We start from the raw sequence: 12,365 nt of genomic DNA, 5'->3' as shown, positions 1-12,365 counted from the left end.
CGCTACACTTAGTGGAGTAAGGGTATATTACGGGAGTTATGGGAGTTCTTTAGCCTGGGAGGCTATCACCCAACCAAGCCTGAGTGGCTTATTCGTATGGCTATCATCTTCCCCTACTCATTATATTATTGCTGGGCTAGCGGGGTCTAGTCCGATTCCCTTAACCAGCGGGGCTGGTCTCATTTTCATGAGTATCAGAGTTCTTTCCTCTTTGCTTGGTTGTGGCTAGCGGGGCTAGTCGGTTTTCTTGAGCTGAACTAAAATTGTTGTGTTTCTTTAAATTGTTGCATGCATCGGGTTTTAAAAAGATAAATGTGGGAAAGTATAAACTCTTATGTTTTTACAATTATTTATTTTTGTCCACTCACGCTAACGTTTTTATGTACTTTCCCCTGGGCCCTTCGGTTTCAAATGCCCAGTTTGCAGGCGAAATTAGTTGAGGTCGGGCGTACATTGGAGTTGAGGCATAGACAACAGCGTGGCTCCCGCGTTTTTATTTGATTTAGGTTTTCCTTGATCACCCTTGCTATTAGATTTGCTCTGACTACCTGAGGAAATTAATGTTATTTAAGTTGTGTTTTGTGTCATATGATTTTGGTTGATGTTGTTTGGGGGAGCAGGGTGGCTCCAGGAGAATAAGGATGGATGATTTAGAAGTGTAAATTTTCTTTCTACAGGTTTTGGGTTGTCCACTTTAGGGGAAGTTCTGCCAAATTTTTGGCAAAATTTCTTCTAAGGTGGGCCCCGCAGGTCCACTTCGGATTTCAGGGTGAAATCCCTGAAATCCGGGGCGGGTCCTGTCAATATCTCTCTATAATCTCTATATTTATCTCTTTTGTGCATCTTATTCTTACAAAACAGATAAGAATTTTCTTGATGAATTAGAGTACGTAGTTTCTCATACATATAAATTTGGTGTTGACCAGGAAGAGAAAAAAAAAAAAAAAAGTGTTGTTGTGGTATGAGCAAGTGGCAAGTGGCAGCATCAAATCCATTTGAAATTTCCTGAACTTTGGGGAGAGAAAATGAACTGGTATACAATTCATTCTTCCTTAAAGACACTCTAAAAAAAAAAAAAAAAGACACTCTAAATTCGCGGGAAGCACACCATGGCTGTTGCTCAGTGCAGCTCTCTTTCCAAACCATGTTCAAACAAAACACCCTTATCTCCTTTTGCAAACTCTCCTATTCTTTCTACTATTAGCACCACTCCAATTATCTCAGGTTTCAAGCCACTGAGGCTTTCAATGTCCAGGTCTCTTCTCTCTAACTCACAAACTTACAGGAGAGGTAAGGTTGTTTCTGCTTTGGTTTCTGAGGAAAACGCAATCACCTCTAGTTCGTCTGATGATACTGATGGCTTCAAACTCACTTACTTGGAGGTGGGTTTTCATTTTCTTATTGTTCTGTCGAAAGTTGATTTATTCTGGGCATTTCTTGATATAAATATGCATTATTTTCTGTGTAGGGAAATAGTTGGTTGTGGGATGTGTGTGGAGTGAAAATATTGGTGGATCCAATCTTGGTGGGTAATTTGGATTTTGGAATCCCCTGGCTTTATGATGCCGCTAAGAGGTTTTTGAAGAATTTCCAGGTACTCTTTCAGTTTGGAATTTGATCTTTTGTGTCTAAATTAACCTTCTTTTGAAGTATTAGCATGGAATTGATAAGTTGGTGTGGAACTTTAGCGCAGCTAAGTGATGTTCCGGAAGTTGATTGCTTACTGATTACACAAAGTCTTGACGATCACTGCCATTTGAAGACGTTAAAGCCCCTCTCCGAAAAGTACCCAACTCTTAGAGTAATAGCTACACCAAATGCTAAGGCATTGTTGGATCCCCTTTTCAGCAATGTAAGTGTATTCAATTTGGATCCCCTTTTCAGCAATGCTAAGGTGTGTTCTTTTATAGGCAGAAGTGACTGTCATTTTATCTTCTAATGTTATGGTTTATTCAATTGAGATGACAAAATGAAATGAGATTCAAAGTTGTGACTCAAAAGAATCCATGTTTAGCATAGACATCAGTCCTTTCCCGCCAATCTAATCAGAAAAGGAGGAAGAAATGTTCCACTGCACATATCTATCGGCTTCCTTTTGGTTTCCAAAAGGTTGAGATATTGATATTGTTTGTTACTGATCTGTAGTTAAGATCTATATGCAACCTGTAGTGTCCTTGCCAAGAAGTGGTCATTGTCTCAATGGGGTGATATTTGAAAACTGAATTGCTTTCGAGAGCCATTTCCAGTCAATCAGTGGTAGTGGGAGATGTGCCTTACTGAAAAAGATGATAATTATTGTTTTGTTTAGGAGATAGCAAATGGGCTGTAGATTATGGTTTACACGGTGCATCTGTTCCCTCTCAAATTTTGGTTAATTACATATGCGAGTATGACGATGGACATTACTTTTGTGACAACTTAACCTTACTTTCATGGGTTCAACTTGGTTCAGTTGGTTTCTGAAACCTGCAATACTTGCAGCATTGAAGATAACTTGAGAGTTGAGACTATGCTCATCAGATGCATATTCTAATGGGGACTCACTCTAATTCATCCCTTCCAGGTTACATATCTCGAACCTGGCGAGAGCTCCACAATTGAAGCAAGAAATGGTTCTAAAGTCAAAGTTCAGGCCACTCCAGGTCCAGTTCTAGGTCCTCCTTGGCAGCGCCCTGAAAATGGGTAAAGTTTCATTCTTTTACTGCCAATGTGAGACTGGTGAATTCCATTTTCAAAGAATGTTATAGCTGCTGTAATATGTATCTATAACTTTTACGCAAGTACAATAATATCTAGAACTTAGTCCTTATTTGCATAATATGCGGTCCTGACTTGATCCTGAAATCTATTTCCCCGTAATTCCTTGAACTATCTGTATATTTCATTCGACATAATTTTTCTGGTAATTAGATGGTAATTTTCTATTGTAATGTGGACTAGGTATCTCGTCATTTCTCCACAAGAGAAATTTACTCTATACTATGAACCCCATTGTGTATACAACACTGGTTCACTGGGGAAGGAAAGGGCTGACATTGTCATCACACCAGTCATAAAGCAGCTTCTGCCATATTTTACTTTGGTCTCGGGACAAGAAGATGCAGTTCAACTTGCAAAGCTTCTGCATGCCAAGTACAAATTCTTTGTACCTCGATCCTGACTTATACAAAGATGGTTTCATCGTAAGCATGCCAACATATATATCTGCTTTACATTTTGTAGGTTCATTGTCCCAATGAGAAATGGGGAGTTGGAGAGCAAAGGGTTGCTTGCTAGTATAGTCCAGTCTGAAGGAACAATAGAATCATTCAAGGTTGTGTTCTTATACGTATTGCTCTCATATCGGTTTGAGTCATTATGAATCTATGATTATGAAGTATGATCATATTGGATGACATGAGATGGGGGGTCAAGAAATCCCAATATACCAATTCTCGCTATGAGATGCATTCGATGAGTAGGGCCATCTTGTTTTGCAGCAAATTTCAGGCTTCTTTCCTTTATTGCGCTCCAACTTAAACGCAATGCAAGCTTTCAGTGTGGATGTACAACTAGAAGTAGCCTAGGCCCTGAATAATCATTTTAATAAGTTGGTAAAATTAGGAGACGTTCAATTCTTTGCATACTTTTACTTTCCTAGATAAACCGATTCTCAATTCTGCATGAAACCATAAGAAAACATAGATACCATTAGAGACTACTTACGTTTGGCTTGCTGATCATGCTGTGCATTCTTACAAAATCCATGTTGTAAATTATATGTAAATCTTATACTATTATGTTGAAGGTTTGTTATGTCTACATTTCATTACCACTGTAATGTTATTGTGCAGTCATTTGTACTATTTGTATTATTAAGAATATCGCATATCATGAACTGTGAACCAGCACAACTTCTCCTCTTTGGTTGCTCGAGTATATGACTTTTCCTGCAATATGCTAATTGAATCTGTGGTTATCTAATGCAGGAACTTCTATCGAAGGAATTACCAGATGCACAAGTACTAGAGCCAAGTCCTGGTGTACCGCTAGATGTGCCACCACTTTCGATCCTTCAATAGTATATTTACTTGCAGATCCACACAATAGTTCCTTCAAGCTGAAACTCTGTACATTCATCCAACTTGTGATATGTAAATGAAATCTTCTCTTCCTCGCATGTTTCACTTGGTTTCCTCTACCATTTTTAGGCCCAAGGGGCATGACCACTAAACTACATATAGAAGAATAGACGTTAGTATTTAGGCCCCAACTAGAGGCCCCAACATTCAGAATCAAGTCTCAAAATAATGGGAAGGTTGCTTTTTTATTTTTAGAGGTTTTTTTTTGTTTTTGTTTTTTTTTATTCATACCCCTCTGTAAGGAATTTGAACCCTATTGTCATCGGGCTTGTTCTACAATGCTGCATTATATTTCTTTGGGAGATGAATTACATTGTCATACTCATCAAGCTCTGTCAAATCCAACAACTCAGGCCCCTGTCCCAATCAATTTTAACACTTCCTTCTATAAATGTTTACTTTCTTGTTTGGGGCCGTGACCACTTACCCAAAATAAGCCCAATAGGAACCCAAACACTTCACCTAGAGATATTTGTGCTCACTTACCCAAACTAACAGTGCAACGACGCATGGGTGGCGGGGGCTTGCCTCACCAGCCAGTGGCGGCTGCCGGACGGGAATTTGATGACTAGAGGACTGGTGCTTCTTGGAGAGAGTTTTCTGACTTCGGTGCGAACTGGATGGTTATTGGTGACAAGCACCAGACGAGGTCTTTGACTCGGTGGGCGGCGGTACAACGCGGGGTGAGCGTCGTCGAGGCACCTCCACAATCGGCGACCTGATGGAGGGACTGGACGGTGGCGGTGTCGTGATGAATCAGACTGCTTCGGACGGGTTTCGGTTTCGGCGTGACTTACTCGGATTTCGCTGAGGGTTTGTGGCAGCGAGGTTTAGGCGGGGCGTTAAGGCGGCAAGGTCTGGCAGCGACGAGGGCTGGCGTCAGTTTTTTGCAGCGGCAACATCAAGCTTCGGGTTGTGGCGGTTGAACAGTTGAGGTTGAAGATGGGCTGGGCTTGGGTCAAGCCACTCTTTGTTTGGGCCGGAGTTGGTTTCTTTTCTTGGGGCTGCTGGACTACTATTTTGGGCTAGGTTGGTTTGACTTTGGCCCAACTCTATGTTAGTAGCTTTGTTTACTTTCAAGGTTCAATAATTCCCTATGTTTTTTAGGGATCATAGCTTTGGTACTTTGCCTACATAATGATCAGTGATTCTACACATCTAGATGCAAAGTTTTTTTTTTTTGTGTATCGCAATTGAGCGCATTGGCACCGGGACCTTTGCCTGCTACTATTCTTAGTTTAAAATTATGTTATTCTGCTAGGCTCTTGCAAAAGGAGCGGAATTGTTTCAAGTGTAATGGCACCTATCCCCTAATGGGAACTATGTATTGGGTCATTCTAGCATGTGTTTGCTATGAATATATTTATAAAAAAAAACAGTGCAACGACACTTCTGGACTCTGAAAAAAAAAAATTACAAACGTGCCACTACCCACTAACACCACAACTCTATTCAATTTTCTCTCTCACAAGTCAAAACAGTTTCAAACTCTCCCTCCCTCCATAGCTCTCTCTCTCTCTCTCTAACTCTTGGTAAATGACCACGATACTCACCGAACACCCACGATTAGGATTCAAGGTCAGGCAACGGTTCTATTTTCTCCGGCTTCGGAAATATTGAAAGAGGTCAAAATTGAATTTCCGATTCATTTTTCAGATTTTCAGGTTTTCTGTGAAATCTAATACATAAATCTTCGATTTAAACTTGCTGATAGCTTCAATTTGGTTCATATCTGTAAAATTGACTTTGCATGTGCGAAAATCTGTGAAATCCAGGATTTCTGGTTTATACGTGTGAAATACTGTTCTGAAAGTTGTTTTTTGATTATAAACTGTTAATTGAGTGAAAATGCAGACTTATCGAAAGCCTATTGTGGAATTCAAACAAAAAAAAAAGATTATTGCCCCCCAATAGACTTTCTATTGGGGGCCAATAATCACTACACTATTTATTAAAGTACACTAATCTGCTATTGAATGTAATTAGAGTGTTTTTTTGGTGGGGGCAATAGACAGATTATTGCCCCCCAATAATGTCTTGACTATGGTTCATTAATCATTGTAATTGGGGCTTTGAAAATTTTTCTGTTGTTTTGTGTTTATTAAAGTGCAATAATCTGTGAATGATAGAACGTGGAGTGCTTTTTTTTTTTTATGGTCTATTGGGGGGAAATAGACAGATTATTGTCCCCCAATAATGTCTTGATTGTGGTTCATTAATCATTGTAATTGGGGTTTTGAAAAGTTTTCTGTTGTTTTGTGTTTATTAAAGTGCAATAATCTGTGAGTGATAGAGAGTGGTGATTTTTTTTGTGGTCCATTGGGGGGTAATAGACAGATTATTGCCCTCCAATAATGTCTTTATTGGGGCTCAGTAATGTTAGGATGTTTGATTATAAAATGATCATTTCGGTTTGTTTTACACGCGCAGAACAAAAGATCAGCAGCAATTGCGGACCTTTTATGCTTCATTTCATGGAGAGCATAATAAAGGGGGAGCAATCAAGCAAGGAAATTGGGGACAGCATGAGGAAAAGAATGCTAGAGAGAATCATGACCCTTGATGGAGCTTGGAGAAAGTGAAGACTGAAGTCCTAAACATGATATCTAATGTACTGTAAAGTAGGATCTTGATTTTGAAAGTAGGAATTTAACTTGGGGATTCCAAAAATAAGGATTGTAAATTCTCGTATTAAACTTATTTTCAAATTATGGTGAAATGACATGATTTAGATGATATGAAATACTTCTGTTGCCTTCAAATTATTACAGGTCCTTTCAACAAATTGTTGATAGATTCAATCCACAAAATAATTAGGTTTGTTGGGGGTTCATAAAAAGTTTTATTGCCCCCAATAATCTTTATAAAGATGGTCAAAAGTAACTCAGTTGGGTTTTAAGTTAGTTTGCAAAAGTATAGTTGGGTTTCATATCACATGATGAACTAATGTCCCCAAATAATCAGGTTTATTGAGGGGCAATAGACAAATTGTTGCCCCCTAATAAACCACTGTAAGCAGTCATTGCAAAATCAAACCTGTTCAAAATTTAATCCATTTCTCTAAAAGCAACAGAAATCAAATTAAAAGTTAATATCAATCATCCTCAAAAGAAAAATGGTTCAATGAGCATGAATATAAACAATTATTGCCTCCCAATAATCCTATTACTACCCCCCAATAGAAACTGTAAAACCTAACAATCCTTTACATAAACATGTACTACTGCTGAATAAGAGGTTTTGTGCAACTCAACTTGTTATGATTGCCCATTTTGCTGCAACGGCCGCAACAAATTAGCTTCTTTTCAATCTCTCCATTAGACTTGAATCGCTTCACCCTAGGCCTCCCGGGTGGCCTCTTCGCAAGGGGAGGTAATATAAAGTCAGTAGCAGATTCAGAAGAAGACATATCAACATTGGTTATCGGCCGAATAGGAAAACTGTAGCTCTTCTTGTACATATCAACACGAAAGTATTTCACAACCAGGAATTGAATATTGAAGCTCAATAACATCACTTGGCAAAAACGGGAATGTATGGAAAATGTCTTCACACAAGTCAGAATAGCTCATACATTGATTCAGAGGAATCATATAACCTTTTCAGAATAAATGTACCTAGCAACCAAAGGATCAGCCATATTCCTGCAAAAAAATAACAAAAACAAAGCTATTATTTCCCCCCAATAATGTAATCAGAACTACCAAAACACATAAGAAGCAGTACCAAATTACTATGAACACAAAGGAAAAGATCGATCAATGGACAACAATTACAAAGACTTCATAACACTTACGACAAATTACTGCCCCCCAATAAACATATTATTGCTCCCCAATAATGTAGTCGGAACTACAAAAACACTTCACAACCAGCTCAAAGTTAACACGAACCTGAGATTCACCAAAATTAGTTCAAAGTTAACACAGCAATTCAAAAGTAACACAATGTACACAAAAAGACCTAGAAATTCAAATCAGAACTACAAAAACACTTCATAACCAGTTCAAAGTTAACACGAAGATCAGATTCTCCAAATCAGTTCGGAATTAACACAGCAATTTGTACACAAAAAGACCTAGAATTTCAAATCAAACAGATTAAACCGAGCTAAAATCAAACAATTAGAGATCGATGAAGAAAAGAATCAAACCGCGATGGAGGAACACAAATAAGAGCTCGATCTCGCTTCATGTGATAATCGCAGCAGAGCTTCTCTCTCTAGAAATCGCAGAGCTTCTCTCAATAGAAATTGTAGAGCTTCTCGCTTTAGAAATCGCACAGCTCCTCTCTCTAGAAATCGCACGGCTCCTCTCTCTAGAAACCGCACGGCTCCTCTCTCTAGAAATCTCACGGCTCCTCTCTCTCTCTAGAAATCGTACAGCTCCTCTCTCTATCTAAAATGGCAAAGCTTCTCTCTCAAAAACCGGGGAGCTTCTCTCTCTAGAAATCGCGCCGATCCTCTCTCTCTCTCTCTCTCTAAAATCGGGGAGCTTCAATTCTCTCTCTAAATCTCATTCTGTTACGATTTTGAAAGCTTGACAGTTACAAAAGGGCAAAACGGTTAGAAATTTTGAAGAAAACAGGCATGCTTTGAAAGAGTTGGGCAATTGGGTTTAAAAAATGTAACTTGTTGTTTAAGTGGTCAAACTCTTAGAGTATTTGGGTAAGTGGGGTTAGCAAACCCTAAATTTGGGTAAATGATCATTTCCCCTTCTTGTTTCTTATTGGGCTGATTAGCTAATTAACAATCGTCTACGCCTACAGGGAAGGAATAAAATTAGCCTGTTTCAGATGGCGGTTATTACTATTTTCGTATTAACGACAATCTAGAACAACCTAGCCGGTTTCCATATATACATATCAGTGTTCAGTGCAAGACTCCAAGTGCACTATTCTCCAATAAACTTACTTTAAACCACTTGATTAATCATAACTGAGAAGAAAACCAGGAATGCATCTGGACGATTTGGTGTCCTCGAGGGAACTGAGTCTGAATGAGTCTTACAAATTCGTCAAATATGTTTATGAGTTTATAATTATAAGCATGCAGCATTGGATTGTCAACAATGACTAGGAAACGATGAACTCATCGCAACCTATGAATTGAACCACTGATCGAAGCCTTCAAAGGGTTGAGCTTTTAGGCATTGTTGCTTGCTGAGATATTTGTATTAACTAACTCGTCAATGCATTTGGCCGAGTTTGTGTCCTCAGGGAGAGGAAGACTGAACATAGTTCAATAACTACCCTCCTATTAGCTCCGTCAGCCATGACTAGGAACCCAACCTCAACTAAGTCGCCGTCATTGTTCCAATCGTACAGATCTCTTTTCTTTTCCTCTGAAGCCAAAAGAGTAATATATATAAGAAAATTAGATTATTGACTAAGATAGATCTTTCGATTTTCTTCCAATTATTACCTCAGGGTCGTAGAGGGTTCTGAGATCATCGGCAGCTAATTAATAACCTTGTTCCTTCATGGTTGTTGGATCATACAGCCAGCACATGAATGTGGACTTTGGGTAAGATTCCACCTAATGGTTTGTAAGATTCTCACTTTCACTTGTGTCAACCTGGCTAGCCAGCTCCAATTATAACAAAAACAAAGAGACAAAGGCAAATGACGGTAAAAAATAAGAATCAAAACAGAGTTTGGGAAGGTAAAACAGCCACTGGAGTCCATATCAATTGTGTATGCAGACACAAAGAGAGAGAATATCCATGTAACTTATTCAATGATTGACTGGATACCACCATATATATCAATATCTTTCTGCTTCCATTTTTAATCTGAAACAGATGGGTTTTCTCCATTAATCTATTCCGATTCAACAGCTCAAGTTTGATGACAGAAAGGGCATGATTCATTCATATTCCAGTAAAATTATATAAAATATGAGTAAATTCACTCAACTATTATGCATGTTTTAGTATATGAGAGTGAATAAACTATATTCTGGTTTTATATTTTATTGAGGTGATTAGAATATCCACTGAATGTCCTCGTTATGAAGACACTTAATTTTGATCATCTAACGAACCAAGAAATGTCTTTTTCATTAATTAATTCATACTAACGGATTTCGATATGTTTAATTTGAAGGACGGAAAGAGTCACTTGGCCTTAGATATCACCCAAGGGGCACTTCTCTGTTGAATCTAGCTATAGCCCCTTGTTCCAACTCCACCATCTAATAAGGATGAGCTCATCTATCTAGAACGCATTTGGGAAATTTCTCGACGGATTGCTTTTGTTTTCTTCGTTGCTTGGTAATGGATGAACTGTTGTTACTTTTCTTGTCCGATAAGAGAAGAATTTGTGGGATATCTCTTGAAGATGCGGGGGGGCGGCAGATACTCGACAGATTGTCTCGAAAAAAATAAAATACTTGTTTTATATAGTTATCATTTCGAATACACATTTGAAGAGATAGTCTTCAGTGGGGCGGTCGAATCATCAGATTTGTCAAGTTATCTCATATAAATATATCACAAAGTGTTAAAATTTGTAGTAATACAAGGATAGCTTCGACTTTTCATGTACAAAACAGAAGATGTTGTAAGAGTAGAATATTAACTTTCTTGAATGTAAACGAAACAAGAGAGAACTATAATATAAGCACGTGCGTTGTTAAACTTTGAGAAACACATATTCAACTTCGTAAATCCATATATACATGTAATTTACAGATATAATTGCATGTATTTGGAGTTCAACGAGAATAGATTGTGATCGTTCTTGTTACTCTAGACAAGACCAAAAGAAAAACCCTAAATCAATCATGATTGAGAACTTCATGATAGGTAGATGAGCCTTCATCAAATCATTTACAAATTTTTGGTCGACATCAAAACTGCATATACTCGGCATCTGTGAGCTGGGGATTATTGTATGCTAGTTGCTGAAAGAGACCCAACACATGTGTGACCAATTTTGCTTCATCTGATTAATCAATCTCTTAAATTCATATGATAGAATCTTCGACAAGGTAAGATTCTTGGGGATCAAAATACTTCCCTGATTGGTTCTCCTGCCCAGAAAGATAAGCTAAACAAATATCAGAATATACTGCTAGCTAGCACATTGCAATTTAGATTGATAACTAATATGCACATTAAATTTCCTATTCCATAATTGAAGAAGATGAGTAATTAAAACCTAATACCTAATTGTCTGTCCTCAATACAATGGAATATTCGGAAGTGGTCCATAGTCCATACATTTTGCACAGTACATGACTTTCTTGTCTTGTTTAGAAAAATCTGGACGATAACCTATAAAATCAGCCAGCTTTGTCCCATGTGTCTTGTGACTATTCTTGCTTGCGACGTTTTAAACTTGGACTTGATCACCGCCACACAATTATGTATCTCAAAAATTTTGATTGTGCGCCAGAATATGTGATGTTTTAAATTTTTATTAAAATACGTCATGTTTTATATTATGCAGTCAGAATATTACATGTTACAGTACTTTAAATTTTAGGTAGAACTTTGGATTCTCAAATTAGAGATATTTATCATTGCTCGATGAGATGATGATAAGATTGAGTTGTCATGTTTATCACGCTTGATTTGTTGTTGGATGAATGAAGATGTTGGTGATATGAACAAAGTACAAGACAAACATGAAGAGCATCCTTTCTACATTTGCATCATTGAGTACATCTTCTTGATAGACAAGTAACATGCACTAAAACAAAAAAAGTATTATCCTCGACCAAAATATGACCCTTCACAATATCTTAAAACATCTATATATCCTTTCACTATTAGAGTGGTTCAAATGTATCTTAGAATATACACTAATTAGTAATTACAATACTAAAATGTGACATTTAAGGAAGCTAATTAAAAATGTGTAAAAGTTAGGTACACGAAGAAGTAGAGTTTCTCTTCGTTGGAAAATAGCACACAATTTTGATGTGGATCCAACAAAATGTGGAACTCAAACTCTCTCTGTTTATTTATTTATTTATGTTTTTTTTTATTCCATGAAAGAACAACGAATATTCATATGGTACCAAATTTTCTATGATTTGGAAGCCAAACAGAAAAGATTTGATTAGATCTGCAACTCTTCTGCTTTGTTAGGTAGGTTTCTCTAAGAGTCTAGGGTCAAGATTCTTGCATTTCCATTTTTATATATTTTTCAAGTAGAACAGGATTATTCCATTCTTTGTCAATAAAGGCTTTTAACTCCCTCATGAAATAATAGCTATACAATAGACCACCCGTTTCC

General features: G+C 37.6%; 1 protein-coding gene across 1 annotated transcript; it reads left to right on the top strand.

Annotated features, from left to right (window-relative positions):
• Positions 1–1,049: 1,049 nt before the first annotated feature.
• Positions 1,050–4,315, top strand: LOC133712484 (uncharacterized). The gene is made up of 7 exons (XM_062138594.1): positions 1,050–1,382; positions 1,469–1,594; positions 1,694–1,852; positions 2,564–2,682; positions 2,941–3,132; positions 3,223–3,313; positions 3,969–4,315. Exons 1-7 carry the CDS (start codon positions 1,110–1,112, stop codon positions 4,059–4,061), a joined length of 1,053 nt encoding a protein of 350 aa, XP_061994578.1. The 5' UTR covers positions 1,050–1,109; the 3' UTR covers positions 4,062–4,315.
• The last annotated feature ends 8,050 nt before the right edge of the window (positions 4,316–12,365 follow it).

Source organism: Rosa rugosa, chromosome 5 (genome assembly GCF_958449725.1).
Source record: "Rosa rugosa chromosome 5, drRosRugo1.1, whole genome shotgun sequence".
In the NCBI taxonomy this organism is placed as follows: domain Eukaryota; kingdom Viridiplantae; phylum Streptophyta; class Magnoliopsida; order Rosales; family Rosaceae; genus Rosa; species Rosa rugosa.
The sequence above is the reverse complement of the archived record's forward strand: the minus strand, read 5'-3'. Positions and strand labels throughout refer to the sequence as shown.

Excerpts from the sequence above, each read along its gene's own strand:
- LOC133712484 (XM_062138594.1), top strand. The coding sequence starts at position 1,110 with ATGGCTGTTGCTCAGTGCAGCTCTCTTTCCAAACCATGTTCAAACAAA. Across the intron at positions 1,595-1,693 it reads GGTTTTTGAAGAATTTCCAG|CTAAGTGATGTTCCGGAAGT; the intron begins GTACTCTTTCAG and ends ACTTTAGCGCAG. Across the intron at positions 3,133-3,222 it reads GCAAAGCTTCTGCATGCCAA|GTTCATTGTCCCAATGAGAA; the intron begins GTACAAATTCTT and ends TACATTTTGTAG.